The sequence below is a fragment of the Protopterus annectens genome, chromosome 9.part0, assembly GCF_019279795.1.
Source record: "Protopterus annectens isolate FY-2018-M chromosome 9.part0, PAN1.0, whole genome shotgun sequence".
NCBI lineage: Eukaryota > Metazoa > Chordata > Ceratodontiformes > Protopteridae > Protopterus > Protopterus annectens.
In genome coordinates this window covers 932,088,624-932,107,684 of record NC_056743.1, presented here as the reverse complement: position 1 = coordinate 932,107,684, position 19,061 = coordinate 932,088,624, and the positions used below count along the sequence as shown (strand labels likewise).

Sequence of the window (19,061 nt, the reverse complement as noted above, 5' to 3'; positions counted from 1 at the left end):
TGTAACCGTGGTGAATGATATCCAATACCCATCTGTCTTGGGTAATTAAACTCCAGTTTTCTTTGAAAAGTGCCAACCTTCCTCCCAAAGGTGCTGCCAGCCGAGAAGATTCTGGCAGCTGAAAAGGCAGGTCATTGTGTCTGTTTACGAAAGGACTGACCCCTGCCCTCACCAGAAGACTGAGCAGGTGAACTCCTGTTCCAGGCCTAAAAGAACCTTGAGCTCTGCCTCTACCACGTCTAGACCTACCCCTAGACTGGGAATCATAAGCAGGATATGTCCACCCCTTGGTAGGCCAATTTCTACTAAACTTCAGTGGCTGAACCTGCAAAAAATCTTTAACAGTCTGCATAGACTTAGCCTTGTCTTCCATTTTCTTTAGAACTGCTTCCACAGGCGAACCAAACAACACATCAGATTGTAAAGGAGCATCTAAAATCCTTGTTTTCACATGCTCAGCTAAATTCTGATCCCTCAACCAGGCGTGCCTGCGAAGAACCGAACCAGTGGCAGCCACCCTCGAAGAGGCCTGCACAGCATCAAAACCACATTGCAAAGAATGCTTACCCACCTGTTCAGAAACATGAACTAAATCCTGCAACTCTTTACACTCAATACCTTCCGCCAAAGCATCTACCTTAGACTTTAATTGTGAAAGGAGATAATTTTGGTATTTCAACATGTGAAACTGGCAATTCAAAGCTCTCATGGCCAAAGTGGAAGAAGTATACACTTTCTTTCCCCATCTATCCAAAGCCCTAGCCTCTTTATCTGGAGGAACAGGATTTTTAACAACAGAAGCCTTAACACCTTTAGGCCCCTGTGAAACAGTTTCTGGGTCTGCCCTAGGACTCTTAAAAAGATACTTAAGAGCTTCAGGCACCCTATAATATCTATCCGGTTTAACTGGAGCAGGAGGCAAAGAGTCAGGGTTCAGAGAAGCCTCTGCAAAAACATCCTCTACCACATCTAGAACAGGAGGTATAGCTAAAGGCCTATGCTGGGGTAGAAACAAAAATTCCCTAAGCCTTTTCCTGGAATCAGAGAAATCCTGACCTTCCCATTTAAAATGCTCCCTCATGGAATGAAGAGTCTCTGAAAATGAAAAATCCTCAGGAGGAGAAGCAGAAGGAGTAGAATCATCTACATCAGAATCAGAGTAAGGATACTCCTGCAAGTCTTCAGCCAAAGACTCAGAAGCATCCGAACACTGCCCAAAACCCCCAAGCCCAGGTTCCACCCTAGGCCTCTTATCAGGAGGGGCATAGAACCTCTAATCATTGTAATCAAATCTTCTGCCATCTTAAGCATATGCTTCTTAGGTACAGACCCTGAAGAACTAGGGGTAACTCCTGAAACAAAACCTGGCCTGCCCCTGGGAGAAGCCTTGGAAACAGCAGGAGGGCCTAACCACCTTAGGAAGGGAGGGAAGAACAGCTACCTGAGAAGCCCCTTCCGCCTGGCCTACCTCCTGAGAGGTCACATCTTGCAGTAATAAAGTCTCTCCCTGGGATTCCAAAGAAATTTCTGGCTGAACCCCTGGCTCCACCGAGCCATCTAAAGAACAGGCGTCCGGGACAGACGGTTGTTCCAGCCTAGGCTTTGCTGTTTTGTCCTTGTGCTTTTTGAGCGGCGTCGGAGCATCCGGCGGCATTTTATAATTACACCGCTTCCCAAAACTAACCTGGCACAATCTAATCTTCTCTTTATAGTGCGTTTGTTAAATCTAGCACAAGAGCGACAGCCAACAACGTCGTGCTCAGGCCCTAGGCAAGGTATACACAAGGTATGGTAATCCCTATGAGGTATCTGTTTCCCACAAGAAATACAGTTATTCACTTTTCTGACATCCGGTAAAATACTGAGGCAAGAAAAACCAAAATAATCCCCAACGGGTACTTAGCCAATTTGGATTCGGTCTGAAACTCCGACTTCGGAAAATCTCAGAACGCCAACCTGCACTTGCAAAACTGCTTCTGCATCGGACCATGCGGCAAAAAAGACTGAGGATATGACGTCGGTCATGCGCATTTGTACCCTGACGTCCTGACGTCAGACTAATGCGCCTTGACCGACGTCAGCCATATACTTTGGTATTCGGGCCGACTGGGACAGCGGACTACCCAAGTGTTAGGACTGCAGCAATGTGGTATGAAGAACATCAAGAAACTATCTGGAGTTACAGAAGGAGAGGAAGATATGGATTTATTGGACTTTCACAAGGGTGGCACAGTGGCTAGGTTTTTCACAGAACAAAGTGAAAAAAAAATGAAGTAATTTCCTTCAAATTAAACTGATTACAAATATAGTAAATGTAGAGCTACTTTTGTGTCGTGTTATAAAATGAAAACATTTAATGTGAACCATGAAATAAGTCTTTTGTACCTGGACAACCTGTTTCTGTTTATTATTAAGCAAAGGCTACTCTTCAGCAATGACTGCAGTCTATGGAGTCTATTTGAAATATAAGAGATGAACAGTGAAATACAGATTTTTCTTTTCCTGCTATAGTGTTGAAGGTTTGTTGTCCTGGCGGTATGTTAACATCTGCAAATGCAAAGGCGGCAATGATTAAAGTGAGAACTTTCGATGCACGTAGCTTATGAAGCAACTACATTATCTATACAGGATCTGTAACATTATGGAAACAAGTCCTGCAGGAGCGGAAGATGAATGGGATAAACAAGAAAATGTGAATGGAAAACAGAATATTTTGTGCACTGCTGCTGGTACATGGATTGAAAGAATGAACAGTTCTATGTGAATACGTATAGACTGGCAATGAGACATTTTCATATAATTTTAATCATATGTTTCAGATACAAACAAAATCTACCCTATGCATGTAAGATTGCAAATGTATAATAAGTCTGTATGAGAGAGAGAGAGAGAGAGGAGAGACCTAAAACGGTCTCTAATGGATCTGGAAAATGAAGCTGCATGCAGAAAAATTTATGAATTTTCAATGTGTTGATATGCTAAGCATGAAAAGTGACATAATGAAAAATTTGCATTAAGTTTTTAAGAGGACAAACCCGTACATTTGACTGATGAAAGAACACAGTAAAAGGTAGACTGCAAAGATGACAAGTCACAGAATATTTGCAGTTCAAAATCCAGACTTCAACACAAACACCTAAATAATGCAAGAACATTGCAACCTGAGGGGTCTATATTATGTCCTCAAAGAAGCGTTCCATCGAACGCCTATTCATAGACCCTTAAAACACGAACTGTCATAACAGCAAACGGCCACATCAGCGATTTCTTTCCCGGGGGGGGGGGCTTACGCATCATAATGTTTGTAGTGATGTGTTCTTTTTAGGGCAAGCGATTTCTTTCCCAGGGAAAGAAATTGCTGATGTGGCGGTTCGCTGTTATGACAGTTAGCGTTTTAAGGGTTGATATTCGAGGATATAACATAGACCCCAACCTGAGACATAATGTAAAGACAACGTATACAAAATATTTCATGACTCATCATTTAAGAAACTATACTGTTCCAAGTGATGTTTTTTGCATTAAGAGCTGTAAATACTGCAGTAAAATGTGTAATACTAAAGGAAGAGTAAAAAAGGTTATTTTTGCAGTAATCTGAATCTCCCCCCTTATCACCATCACTTTAAACATCACACCCCCAGAAATGACTGTATTACCTACATTCTGATTCAGAGTACTGCGCTCATCTCTAAGGACCTGCAGCTTCACAGTGCTAGAGGGGATGGCTTAACCTCCTGCAAAAAGTATAGTTGTGTACACTTACCATAAATGTAGATGTTCGATTGTATTCACTGTTTCAGTCATTACATTTGTACAAAGGGTTCTAACTTGTCTGAGGTACACCATAAACGAAAAGAAATCACACCTGGTACCCTGTCAACAAATTACATTTCTGGGAACAAGCTTGAATACAACTTCCCAGATGGCTTACCTCACGCCAGAGAAACAAATTAATTTGACAACCTACTTCAAACAAGTGGCCACAAAAACCCTGCTATCTGTAAGACAAATACTGCAAGCCTTGGGGTTCATGGCCTCCTGCATTCCTCTAATTCCATATGCAAGACTACATATGAGGAAACTACAGTGGTATCTAAAAAGCCTATGGTGTCAACATTCTCAAGACCTAGAAACAATGATTCCTATCATACCTTGACTACGTCTAGAGTTCCTTTGGTGGGCAGAGGCCTGCCACCAAAACAAAGGACTACCTTTCACACCACCCCCTACCGCCCAAACCCTAACAACAGATGCATCAGACTATGCATTGGGGGCTCACCTGGCAGGGAAGTGCATTTAGGGCAAATGGGACCCAAGTCAAATGCACCTGCATATCAATCAAAAAGAAATGTGAGCTGTACAGAATGCTTTGACAGCCTTCAAGGACCACATTCTTTCAGGACAACTAATGGTAAAGACGGACAACACCACTGTGATGTGGTACATAAACAAGCAGGGGGAGGGTACACATTCTTACCCCCTCTGCGGACTAGCCATGGCATTGTGGAACACAGCCTTGAGCTACCAAGTGCACCTACAAGCTCAATTCCTGCCAGGAAAATTAAATACACTGGCAGACAGACTAAGCAGAAACCTCATGGACCCACACGAGTGGAAACTGGAACCAAGGATTTTCAACATGTTGACAAGCAAATGGGGGAGCCCAGATATAGACCTGTTTGCCTCTGCCCAGAACTACCAATTGGACAAATTTTGCACAAGGACTCCCCACGAACAAGCCTGGAAAGTGGATGCTCTGTCCTTCAGCTGGAAAAACCTATCAGTCTATGCCTTCCCCCTCTACCTCTGCTCTCCAAAGTACTACTAAAAATCAAACTGGACAAACCAAGGATGATTTTGATTGCTACAGACTGGCTGCACCCCTCCTGCACAGTGTGTCACGGTTATCTCCATGGCACCTGCCTCAGACTCCTTCCCTGCTGTCTCAGCAGGAGAACCAGATTCTGCACCCTCAGCTTCTAACACTGAACCATGCAGCCTGGCTAATTACTCAATCTCTCCTTTATCATCCTTCAGCAAACATGTGATGGCTATAATTTTAGAGGCAAGGAGGCCTAGTACTAGAAAATCTTATGCTGAAAAATGGAAAAGATTCTGTGCCTGGAACCAATCTCAAGGGATGAGCACAGCAGCGCCCAATTTACCTCAGATTTTACAATACTTAACTGAGATGCTTCACAAGGGCCTGTCTTTTTCCTCCATTAAAATCCATGCCTCAGCCATTTCAGCTCATTATAACACAGAACCTCCCTTCTTCTCTCATCCACTGCTCAAGCAGTTCCTCAGAGGGGCCAAAAATCTGAGACCACCCAGGAGAGCTCCAAGCCTTGCAACTGATGCTTGCCAGGATAGGTACCGGATTCTCCAAGACCCATAACATAAAGTACTAGAAAGTGAATAACTAAATACTGTAAAATGTAGCAAAAGAGAAACTGTGAGAAAGAAAACTCACTTCCATACAATCTCTTTGTAAAAATAGCCTGAATGTACTTCCCCAAATTATAGCATATTACTAGCATCTGCAAATTGTGTTTTTCCTTGACAAATTTGTTCCACAATCACCGCATTCCTATAATCCTGCATGAACTTTTTACTACCAACTCTCCCTTGAACTGTCTAGAAGGTTACAGTACTCACCTTCTCCTCATCAGGATCAGCTGGAACATGAAGGATATTTCGGACAAGTAATAGAATCCTCTCAATAAGCAGGTTGTCTTCTTCCTGCCTCTGCTCCCAATCCTTGTGAAAAAAAAGCAAACACAAAGTTACCATTGGATATGGCAACACAGAACTCTAAAGCTCCATATGCATTTTAACACCACAGCTGCTGATCCTCCAGAGAGGACACCTGTCTATACGAGATACCTGAAGTCATCACAACCATTGGTGAGATCCCCAAAATCTTACAAAACATCCCCAAACCAGTGCAGTTCCAAAAGCTTACGCATCGTTGCTCGTCTAGTCAGGACACAACAGACGAGACTTCATGGGTTCTGTTCAAGCAGCTTTATTATGCACAAACACATCAGGATTGAGGCTTAATACCTAGGTAAACTTATAAACAAACTAGCCATTACATTCATACTTGTTCACTCTCTGGATGCACTCTCAAAATGGCACCAAATATAGCACATGCTCACTAGTTATACATGCACATTCAGTCCTTGAAACACTTCTTAAAACCACACACACACACACACACTATTCTACATCCTCCCTCTTTGATAAAATGAGTCATGCAATGTTGAAAACAGTAATTGACATGCAATCAATATAAATAATTCTTGGTCATGCAATTATACAGAACTACATACACATATATACACAGTTAGGTCCAGGTCACGGTGTATTCCACACTAGGTCTGGAAATACAACCAAACTGTGTGACATAGAAATTAGAATCAGATTTAGCAAATGGGACTGTCTCTGTGGAATGTTCAACTTTTGGGACATCAGGAACATCATCAAGAATGGAAATAGAAGTCAAGACAAATTCTGGAACAGGAACATTGTCTACGCTGCTCTGACATCTAGAGTCTGTATAACAGGAACTATGCAGTGATATCAATTCTGATACACTAAGATGACGTCTGCAATTTCTCCTGTACTCCACACCCTTAGATTCTACCAAGTAGGATCTCGGCTCGGTACATATACCTGTAACTTGACCAATCCGGTCAAAACCTTTCACAGCTTATATCCTCATTGTCCCTCCTTCTTTTAATGGATGAAGAAATCTGCTCAATTTATCTTAGCTGGACTTCTGGAAAGAATACTTTCTGAATAGTTGAGCTCTAGTTGACTTGTTCTTAGTTTTAGGCCTCAACAAACTGGAACTGATGGGCAATGTTGTTCTGGTTTGCCTAGATAGAAGTCTCTGAGCAGGCGAATCAAGTACATCGTCATGGGGTATGTTTCTGAGATTAAATAAATTAAAATAGACATCGGTATTGTCACGGTTTGACCTCTCATGTAATTACTCTGCACTGCACGTTCAGCTAGCCCATTTGACTGTGGATATTCTGGACTGCTAGTAACATGTACAAAGTCCCATTCTCTTGCAAACTTCCAAAACAACTGACTAGCAAGTTGAGTATTATTGTCAGAAATAACTTTGTGCGGACTACCATGGACTGAGAAATGACGTTTCAATTTAGTAATAACAGCAGTGGACATTAGGTTAGGTAGTAAATCAATCTCAAATGAGTTTGAATAAGAGTCTACCAAAACCAAGTAATGTTGTTTGTTCCACTCGAATACGTCAGTGGCTACTGTTGACCAAGATAGTTCAGGAAAGTACAGTTGTGTACACTTACCATAAATGTAGATGTTCAAGTGTATTCACTGTTGCAGTCATTACATTTGGGTTATCTGCTTGCAGTAGCCCTCAGTCGGCCTGATTAACAAAGTCTTGGGTCCTGCGTCGGTTGCCGTCCCTTCTTCCATGACGTCAGGTCGTCAGGGATATAAAACATGCAGCAGACGCCATTACATCAGTTTTTCTTGCCCCAGATATCAGGTGCCCCCCTAATGGGAAGCAATTAAATCTATAAATACAAGGATATACCTCCAACAAAAAAAGCAAATACACCAAAAAGCTTTTGAGCATAGTAAGGGAAAGTAGAGGTATAGCCAAAAGAAGAAAGGGGGCTAGAGGGAGGATAACCAGGACTGCAACAGTGAATACACTCGAACATCTACATTTACGGTAAGTGTACACAACTGCACTATGTTCTTTATGTTTCACTGTTGCAGTCATTACATTTGGGTAGATTCCCAAAGCGAAGGTTGGGAGGAGGAATTTAAACAGAATTCGGGCCAGCTATAAGGCCCTGCAAGACTGCAGTGGCAAAGACAGCTCTGGATTTAGAGAAAATTGGCAAATGAATGATTGGTGAAAGTATGTACAGACCTCCAGGTAGCAGCTTCTAGGATGTCCCTGGTAGGGACGCCACTGAGAAAGGCTGTAGAGGCAGATGCAGCCCTGGTTGAATGGGGTCTGATGCCCTGTGGGATAGGTTTTCCATGGTGCTTATAGCAGAAATGAATGCAGCTGCCTATCCATTTTGAAATGGTTTGCAGTTGTTCAGATTTCCTTTGAGGTTTAGTCCTGTCCAAGTAGAATCTAAGTTGTCTGTGCACATCTGAGTGCAGTATCCATTCCCCCTTGTTCTGTGGGTTAGGAAAGAAGGTAGGCAAATGAATGGACTGATTAAGAGCCACACTGGATACCACCTTGGGCATGAAGGAGGGATTGGTTCTGAGGGACACCCTGTCTGCATGAAAGATGATGAAAGGCTCCACTGCCATAAGGGCCTGTAATTCAGATACCCTTCTTGCTGAAGTGATTGCTAAAAGGAAAGCGGTTTTCCATGACACCAGGGAAATTCCCTCCTCATAGCTGTCTTGGCAATAGAATACGTGGGTACGTCAGCTCCTAGGGCAGTGGCAGCTGTGAGGATGGTGTAAGTAGTACCATGGCAGAGGCGAGTGAAGGAAAGGAGTGTAATGGAGGGAAAGAGTTTAGAGGTGAAAATGGGGATTCAGAGTGTCTGTTTCAGCAAAATCTTTTCAGCAGCAGTCAAACAGAGGAAAAAAGAAAATGCTTATGAAAGAGATGGGTACGTTGTTATAACCCTCCGGCTGGGAAGGTTGTGGGATGATTTACTGTGGGCTTTTCTTTCTTTTTTTTTTTTTTTTTTGCAGAGTGAGCCAGATAGTTGAAAAGATGTGCCCTGTGATGACATTATACACAAATTTCAGAAAGATGAGACTGACAGACTGAGTGGAGGAAAGTGTGTGTGTGTGTGTGTGTGTGTGTGTGTGTGTGTGTGTGTGTGTGTGTGTGTGTATAAAGGTAAAAGGCAGTGGGGGAAAAACTTGAGCAGTAGTTGCAATGGAAAGAAGCAAGTTAAGAAAAAGAAAAGTTAAGATACAATAAAAAAACAATATGCTGTTAGAACTCAAAGTAAAAAAAGATCTTTGGACAGATAGCATCTGGAATAATGTGACTATACAGATGGGCATATCAACGCCAGAGAGAAAAGTATTTATTATGATTTAAAAAAATAAATAAATACGAGAGACATTTTGCGACATTGTACTTGTGACAGGAAAAGGACTAAATTACCTTTTAGAAGACAACACAAAAGGGAAGATAAAATGGACTGGGTATATGACAAGATCATAGAAGCTGAGAATTATTTTTTAAAGGAAACAAGTGTAGAAGAAATGGAGAAAATATTAAAACGTAATGTTCAAAACATTGTTAAGATTATAAATGAATAGAAGGAGCAAGGTTTTGGAAAGAAGAATATTTGTGAAGAAGTAGTAAGGCTGACTTGGAGAAAGGGTAAAAAATATATGAATGACCTGTGGCATATAACAATGATGAATGTAGATAACATTTTAATGAAAATAATGCAAATATGATTAGAAAGTGTAAAGAAGAATAAGTGGAGACATTTCACTCACTTTTTTCTTTTTATGATAGTAAAAGAAAATGTACATTGTAAAAAGGATAAAGGGAATGAAGTAAGGATTGTAGGAATGGATGTTGAGAAAAAGTGTTTGATATTCTGAATAGATGTCAAGTCATTGTCAACTATGGAAGATTTTAGAAAGCTATAATAGGCATAAAAGATAATTTAACTGCATAAACCTGCATGTGACAAAAGTATAATACAGATGATTGTGAATGGATGAGTGAGTAGAGAAATTAAAGCACAAAAAGGAACATGACACGGTTGTCCTGTGAGTAGTTTATTGTTTGCTCTGTATATGAATGCTGTTGTGGGTGTAATGTGTACGGAATTGAATGAAGGGGAGGGGTGAAATCCCTTTAATATTACCATATGCAGATGATGTAATTTTGATAGCAAAAAAATTAGATGAAAGATGGAGTTGTTAAAGCAGAATAAAGAATTTTGGTTCTGTAGGTTTAAAAATTAAGAAAAAAGTACAGGTTTTGGAGAAACTAGTAAGAAATTATGTATTTATTTTAATCTTCTTTCGGCTGCTTGTATTTACTTTAATAATACAAAGAAAGAAATATTAGGGGTTTGGTTTGATAATTATGAGTTTATGAAAGTACAACAGAAGATGACTGAAGAAATAAAATATGTACTTAATTTATGGAAGACTTTTAACAAGAGTCTTAAAGAGAAGACATTTATTAAATGGGTATGTTCTGGGGGTCTGTCATCTTGTGCCTGGAAAATGTACAAAAGGAAATTTTAAAATGGTATTTTGGTTTTTATGGGGGTCAAAGTTAAACCTGGTTAAAAGAGGTACAGTTTATTTTAAAGTGGAAATAGAGGTTTAGGATTACAAACAATCTGATTTTTTAGTATCTTTTATTTTGCATAATATTTTAATAGGAAGGATTAAGAAAAAAACAAGACCATAATTCAAATTATAGTTAGAAATGGTGGATAACAGAAAGACAAGAAGAAAATGGGAAAGGGAAGGTAAATAATTAAGAAAAATGCTGGAATTTAGATATTAAAACATAGAAAGCAAAAAGAAAGTTTGGTATGAAAATATTAAGATTGTACATTATGTATTTCCTTGGAAGAATTTAGTATGTAAAAGCTATTAAAAAAAGGAGATGATGATTTAAAAAAATGGGAAGAAGGTCAAGACTTTTATGATGTTTGATGATAAAAAGCTACCTGCAAAAGGAAAGTGGAAATATAAAGTGACTGGAAATTACAGAAGGTTATAGATAATTCTTTCAAAGTTGGGGCAATGGGAATAGGTTAAATAATATGGAAATTTACAGATGGTATAGATGTGAAACTAAGTCAACTGACAAAAAAGTAAAATATGTGTTGCAAGTATTTATTAGATATGGCAAGCCAGAATGCAAGAGAATTTATTTAAAGTATAAAATGAAAAGGATATTGTAGAAAGGATACAACTGTGGTTATTATGTAGAGAATGGAATATTTAAAGTGTTAAGAATACATGTAGTTATTTAAACTAAAACTGTGACACTGTTTATACTGTCAGTCACTTACTATGGTGATAAGTATTTAATAGATACTATGTAATATAAAGTTTTTTTAATGAAATAAAAAAAAACTACTCTTTTCAATAATTGCAGTGGGATGTCCACCTAAGACAACACCAACTCTGGCAGATGGAATCTTGGTTTAAAATTTAATCCGAAGGATAGCACACTTAGATGTGCAGCACTCCCTAATACTATGCTAAAGTGTAAGCAATGGGGAAAAAAAAAAAACAATCCTATCAGCTGAGTTGGGAATAGTACCCACAGCCTTCTGATCAAAATGCACCATAGGTGAGTATGCTATCTCTTGAGGCACAGGCTGTGTGTGTGTGTGTGTGTGTGTGTGTGTGTGTGTGTGTGTGTGTGTGTGTCTACTTCTAAATCCAGTAGCCCATATGACTGAGTGGAAAAATCCATAAACGAAAATCAATAAACTTTAGAAACACTAGCGTCCTCTCCTGTTCAGCTGGTGAATCTGGGCATCTTGAGGCAATGTTACAATTGCCTCATGTACACAGACAACCCACTCCTTCTCCCACAAAACACAAATACATGTGAGAGATGCAACTATATAGCCAAACTGGAGGCTGAGCTCTCTTAACTCAGGACTGGCAAGACCAGACAGGAGGAGAAGGAAACCACGCACACCACAAACCCAGTTTCACATAGAACTATCACAACTGCAAAACAAACACATAAACACACAAAGACATACTCGGAGGCACTGATCAAAAATCTACCAAAACTACAGAGGCCTCCAAAGCAGACACCCAAGCAACTGCCACCTCAAAACATAAGACATGCAACACATAGTTCTCAAAGTCAGTGTGCTAAACAGTCACAGCCCTTAAGGCCAAACACAATGCCAGACACACTGGTTATAGGTGACTCCATAGTCAGACACACTGACGTCCCACTCACCAGACTGAACAAGGAAAAGATCACAGTTAGCTGCCTGTCAGGCGCTAGAATCCGCCACATAACACAAGCACTCAGGTCACTCCACAGCAAGTACAAGTATGACTCAGTCATTGTCCATGCCGGTGTGAACGACCTGAGACGTACCTCCCTGGACTACATGAAAAGAGACATAGAGGAGCTCTCAGATTATGTAGCCCAGGCCGGTATGACCCTGACCCTGAGCAGTATCCTACCCTCACCAAGAATGATGCCACAATACAGAGACAAAATGATCAGCTTTAATAATTGGCTTAATTACTGGTGTCATTCTAAGGGGATCCAATGTCTGTCTGCCTGGGATGACATGCTTGACAAGCCACGCTGCTTCGCAAGGGACGGCTTGCACCTGTCACCCCTGGGCTTCCGGATATTGGCAAAGGCTCTTGCCACCCCCATAGTGCCTTTTTTAGGCAAGGCTCAAATGATAAACCTACCGCCCTAGAAAACAAAAATGGAGAAAAACTAAGGGTAATACTGCTCAATGCCAGAAGTCTAAACCTCAAGATGCACGCCCTCGAAGCCCTCCTCAGTATGGAGAACATCGATGTTTGTGCTGTTACTGAAACCTGGTTCAAGGCTCCTGAGAGCACCCCAGCACTATCAGGTTATATCATGCGTTCCGGCCCCAAAATCCAGACCGAACTACAAAAGGAGGGGGAGTATCCATATTCATAAAGGATACCCACACCTCCAGGTTAGTGGCAACGCACGAAGCATCGGAGACCATCCAGGTGCAATTAACCATAGGTAAAACTGCCCTACAGTTTGTAACATGCTACAGACCACCTTCTCAAACTCAGGAAACCCACGCAGCCTTCCTGAAGACACTGGAGAGTATAAATGTCTCTCCAAACACCATCATATTGGGTGACTTCAACTACCCAAACATAGACTGGGAACATTACTCAAGCCCCAACACCCTAGCCCAAAGGTTCCTTGAGTTCATAAACTCAAATGTTATGGAACAACTAGTCACCATTCCCACAAGAGGAGAAAATATACTAGACCTGATCATCACAAACATGGGGACAAAATGCTCCACACCGAAGTATATCCCTCATTGGTGAGATCAGACCATAAATTAATCTCACTGGAGATCCACATCCCGCCCCACCCCAGCAAAAGACCACAGTGAAGAACTTCTCAAAAGCCAACTTTACACTTCTTAAGACTGGAGTGGTATCCTTCAAGGCCCCCGAGCCAGTGGAAACCACAACCCACGCTGCTGAAACCCTTACAAATGCCTTCTACGAGTACCTCCAGGAATGTATGGATCAAGCAATCCCTAATAAAATCAAGACCTTTTCCACCAAAGGCAGGCGCCCGGTCTGGTGGACTCCAGCCATAAACAAACTCTACAACAAGAGTAGAAAGCTACTACATGACAGAGCAAAATCCCTAAATGGGAAGGCATCTCTGATCAATACTAGCAAAAAACTACGATCACTCATAAAATCATCCAAGGCCAACTTTGAGAGAAAAATCGCTAATGACACAAAAGACAATCATAAAGCCTTCTTTAGCTATGTTAGAAATCTGGGTGGAAACTCCCAGATATGCTCAGAATTAGTCCAAAATGATAAAAAAATCACTGAACCCACAGACATTGCCAACATACTGGCAAACAGGTTCAGTGCAAATTTCTCCCCTCCCTCCCTCCCCCCCAAAAGGAGAAATATCTATCCCACCAGAGTCTAGCCTCCCAAACATCTCAGATGCCCAGGTGAGAGCTGCTCTCTCTAAAGCAAAAAACACAGCATCAATGGGACCGGACGGTGTCCCCGGCTGTGTGCTTCACGAACTCAATGAGGAACTAAACCCACACATAAGGCTGCTGTTTAATCTTAGCCTTACTACAGGATACGTGCCAAAGAATGGCGACGGCAACTGTGGTCCCACTCCACAAAGGCGGTGCTTCTACGGACCCTGGAAATTACCGCCCCATAAGCTTGACGAGCCTTGTCTGCAAAACTATGGAGAGGATCATAATGGAACTCATAAATAAAGACATTGGGGACCTACAGACACTGGATCCTACCCAATTTGGCTTTGTCAAGGGCAGATCCTGCCTCTTGAACTTGGTCGACTTTTTCGAAACTGTCACTAAGGCCATTGATGAGGGTAAGGCAGTTCACACAGCCTACCTTGACCTAGCAAAAGCATTCGACACAATACCCCACTCGGGCATCATAGAAAAGCTCACCAGCTTAGATGTAAACCCATATGTCACAAGATGGGTTGCAAACTGGCTCAAGGACAGAACACACAGGGTTAGAGTTGCTGGTGCCATGTCAGACTCTAAGCCGGTCATGAGCGTTGTCCCACAGGGCTCAGTCCTGGGCCCCCTCTTGTTCGGCATTTATTTTTCTGAAGTGCAGGCAAACATAGGGGATTGTGGCTGACAAAATTTGCAGATGACTGCAAACTGGGCACCATAATTGACACTCCATCAGACACAGACATCCTCCAGAAAGGTCTCATAGAAATGGATAACTGGTGCCAGAGCCATGGCCTTAAGCTAAATGCCAAAAAATGTATAGTCATACCCTTCGGGAAAAACAAGGTAACCCCTAATTACCACATAGGTGGTAATCCATTAAACACGGAAGAAGTTATCAGGGACCTGGGGACCCAAGTTGACAGTAACCTCTCTTTTAACACTCACATTGCCAAAGTGGTTAGGAAGACCTTCTACATTGCCCACCTGATCATGAAGGGATTCACATCCAGATCAGGAGAGGTCATTGTACCCCTGTACTCTTCACTTATCTGACCAATGATTGAGTACAACGCCCCATTCGGAATGTACCTTACCCGACACCTGCAGCAGTTGGAAAGACCCCAAAAGTTCCTCACCAAAAGGATAAAGGGGCTCAAACATATGTCATACGATGCCCAACTGAAGAAACTCCAGCTCTATTCAGTCGCATACCGTCTGCTCAGAGGTGATCTGTGCCTGACATACAAGGCCATGTCCAACCCAGAATTAATGGACATGCTCCACCTCAAAAAATCCAAATCCACCAGAGCCACGAGAGCAAGAGACTTAAACCTCAACACGGATATAAATAGGACGTGCTGGAGGGACAGATTCATCACCCAGAGACTCCCTACACTATGGAACAGAATCCCAGTCCATGTGAGGCAGAGCCCCTCACTGATTCTGTTCAAGAGAAATCTTGACGAGTGGATGGGAGATCGTAGGTTTACCCCAGGATCATCTCTGTATCACTGCTGGACAGAGGCACAGCAAACTAATGGGTATAGTATTCTCATCCTAAGGGGTGGTGAAAGCCACACACACTCTGGCTAGGCTTATAAATGCCCTAGGGCAGATAGCCTGGTATGAACCTATGAACCTATGAACAAATATCAGATTTTAACATGGTTAGTAAACACTTGGCCAACTGTAAACGGAATTCACTCCGAGTTAAGTAAAACCCACCTAGGTGGGGGGCTACACCTCCCACACCTTCCCAACCAAATATACTACCTCCGGGATCGCACTACAGTGGAGTACTGGTCATGTTGGCCTCGCTGTGAGTTTTATTTATAGTTAGCCAAGTGTTTACTTACTATGTTAAAAATCTGACATTCTGGTTTCTGAAGTTTCAGGATTTTTGTCTCAAGATTTTCACACTTGATCATATGGCCTATGGAATTTAGAAGTGGACCCATGTCGCGTGCGCACACACGCACATTTTATATATATATATATATATATATATATATATATATATATATAGGGTTTACTACCAAAATTGCGGAATTCAAAACCGCGAACGTGGATATCCTCAACACATTTCATTGCCTCGTGCATATTAATGAGGTCAGATGATCGACACATACAAGCAACAGTCAGTTGTCGAACTTAATATCCACAATTGCTATGTAAAGACATGCTGCATTTCTCTGCCCTGCTGACGATCTTCTGAACCGCTGGTCACTTGACTATCGACATACTGACTGTCGCTCCTACCATGTTCAAACAGGAGCAGGTCGGTCATCGGATTTTCAAGATTTTGATTGTAAACCTATATATCTATATACATACATACATACAAATATATATATATATATATATATATATATATATATATATATATAGACATACATACATTTTATATAATATTACATATATATATATATATATATATTACACACATACATATACACATATACACACAGACACATATGTATACATATGTATACATTAGTTTTTAATAAAATATAGTTTCTTAAAAAATGAAAGGTTGCAATTTGGTATACATTAGAAAGAAAGGTGGTGACATATTTAAATGCATTAGTTTTAATAACATTCAAAAAATTAAGTGAGGATAGTAGGTTTGGACTTGCATAATCCCATCTTACCACCTTTCTTCTACTATGTTAATAAACGTGCCAGTCTGTGCTTTCTTCAGCATAAGTGCAAGAATGTAGCACTTTTGATCAGTTCCAGTGGCATAATGGCCTTCTCATAATAAATACTGTGTAAGTATCAGTGAGGACTCATAATACGAACATACACAAGGAATGCATGCATACTACAAACATACACACACTTGCTATATTGCTATCAAAGCATGAAAAACAATTTTCTTGATCATCCATTAAAAACAAACAGGCTTTTCCAGTAATGACAAATTCAGAGTTGCAGCTTCTTACCTTAAAAATTCTGCATGGAAAATAAATGTATGTCAAAATCTGAGTGTTCAGGAACACTGTTAATACGAGCTATAGGGATGAGGTGAGGATGGAGTGAGAGGGCCCCATCCTGTGGGGGGGGGGGTAGCCTGTCTCACTGCACAGGGGACACCTGCAGGAATGCAGGTAATATGACTAAGTGCATGAACAGCCTTGACTGTCATGCTGCAGGTGGTGTTTAGCCTGGTCAGGATGCTGTGAATGCACCTCCAATGGCAGGTTTAGCAGAACTAAGAGGCTACCTGGTCAGAGGGAATAGGACAGTCTACAACATCTTCAGACTGGTCCACACCCAAGCACCCATATTTTGCATCAACTAGGGAATGAATGTGCTGGAGGGTTCTCACCTCAGATGGAAGGAAAAATGGGTCAACCGGATGCAAGAATGTCAGCCAGTGAGTCGATGAAATGAACTCAGAAAGATACAATATAACAGAACTTAACATCTGCAGTGTGTTTGTACATTTATTTGTGAAACTCTAGATGACAGAAATGCGCATCTCATAACTCAGCTGAAGATTTACAGAAAAAAAAAACAGCAGCCATGTTTACCAGTGAAGATTAACTCTAGATTTAAGAAGACTGATCGAATACAATTCCAGGTGTAAAAGAGCCAGGATGCTTGTGCATGTTTTCTGATAATGTACTGCCATCTATCTTGTTTAAATTTAAAAAATGTGTGATTTATTCATTTTGTTTTTATTTATTTGTAAGCCAGTGTTACAAACAAATGCAGCAGACTTTCATTTCATCCTTATTGTAACTGCAATTACTACAGCACAATGCTACAATAAATACATAGGTTATATGAAGTATGCATCAAGCTTGTTTAACACAAACAAGAAACAAAATGCAATGGTGTACATGTGACCTGAGAATATGAATCTCCAATGAGTTTATAAGAATCATAAGGGGCACGTTAAATAAAGTGCAAAACATAAACCACGCTATTCATGTAAAAAGAGTGAAAGTACTGAGCAAAGGCATACACAGTAAGACATTTTCACAAAAAAACAAGGAAAAAGGTTCATTGAAAGACATAACCATGTAAGCAACACAAAAAAACTGCTTTTCAAGTATATCCACTGCTTACAACAGCTTCTAACACTTAAAGTAAAATTTTATCACAAGATCAAACACTTATCATTCAGTGGTGCCAACACCTCAAATTAAAAGGTACTTTCCAGCACTACTTTTGTGGCTGGTTATTTAGTAAAGAGGCTAGAACTTGACTACGGCCCAGCCAATCTGTTTTCTTGTAACAACAGAGTGCTGAAGGAGGTGGGGGTAAGTTGAGGGGAGTGTCACAAGCTATGTATCCTACTAATGAATTTTCAGTGAAGACTGAGATTTACTGGGTGCAATCTGCTTGAGATGCAATGAAGGCATTGGCTGGGGGAGGGGGGGCTATACACTCAAAGAAGTGGATGATGGCCCCATGATGCACCCACTGCATAAGCCTCCTCTGAGAACACATGCAGAGGGGACATCAGTACTGCACCATCAAAATTGTGTCACTTTTCCCTGAATAATGGTTGTGCAACAATGGTCTCTCATTCCAAAGGGATAAATGGGACTGGCCAAGATGACCAGCAGACATGGGATAGACAGGCAGATAATTAAAATAACTGCTATACTACAGGCATGTTATGACATTGATCCTTAACCTGATAAACATTAATCACTACACAGATAAATACAAGACTAATGACATTGTTAAACTCTCCAAGGACATTTCAGCTCAAGAAAAAAACATGAAAAAAAAAAAATACTTACCAACTGCAACAAGTCATACAGCTTCTCACTGAGAACACCAAACACCTTTTCATTAGCAAAAGCCTGCAAACACACACAGACAAAATCTATTACACTTATTGTAAAATGCTGCACAGTGCAAACCTATTTAACATCTAACAACATTACAGCACAGTCACATTTACAGCACCAGTTCTTCAAATGGGAGTGAGTGCTAATCTTTTTAACAAGAGGAGGATCACTAAAGTTATTTTTTTTTAACATTTGTTTACTGGGAAATTCTGACTTGGAACAAAGCCAATTTTGTTGCAGCGGCCCAGGGAGAAATACTCCAGATGCATGTCTTTGTAACATGGGAGGAAACCAGAGCACCCAGAGGAAACCCGCATGAATACAAGGAGGACATGCGGACTCTGCACAGAAGGCATCCCAGCCGAGAATCGAACTGGATAACCTCTTGCTGTGAGGTGACAATGCAACCGCTGCACCACTGCACCATCCAAAAGAAAGTGCACTCAAAGTGTTTTATGGTACAACGGGAAAATACTGAAAAATCAGCTGAGATGCAATTTGGAAGACTATGTGACAGACACACATTTTGTCAATG

The 19,061-nt window shown here is 41.0% G+C and overlaps 1 protein-coding gene across 1 annotated transcript in view; it reads right to left on the bottom strand.

The window, feature by feature from the left end:
* The window catches only part of TIMELESS (timeless circadian regulator), a 955,757-nt gene that overhangs the window by 744,815 nt on the left and 191,881 nt on the right, over positions 1-19,061 (bottom strand). Inside the window, exons 5-6 of the mRNA XM_044083673.1 lie at positions 18,476-18,538; positions 5,659-5,760 (exon numbers count right to left, since the gene is read on the bottom strand). Of these exons, the coding sequence (XP_043939608.1) occupies positions 5,659-5,760; positions 18,476-18,538 (165 nt within the window). The remainder of the gene's footprint in view (positions 1-5,658; positions 5,761-18,475; positions 18,539-19,061) is intronic.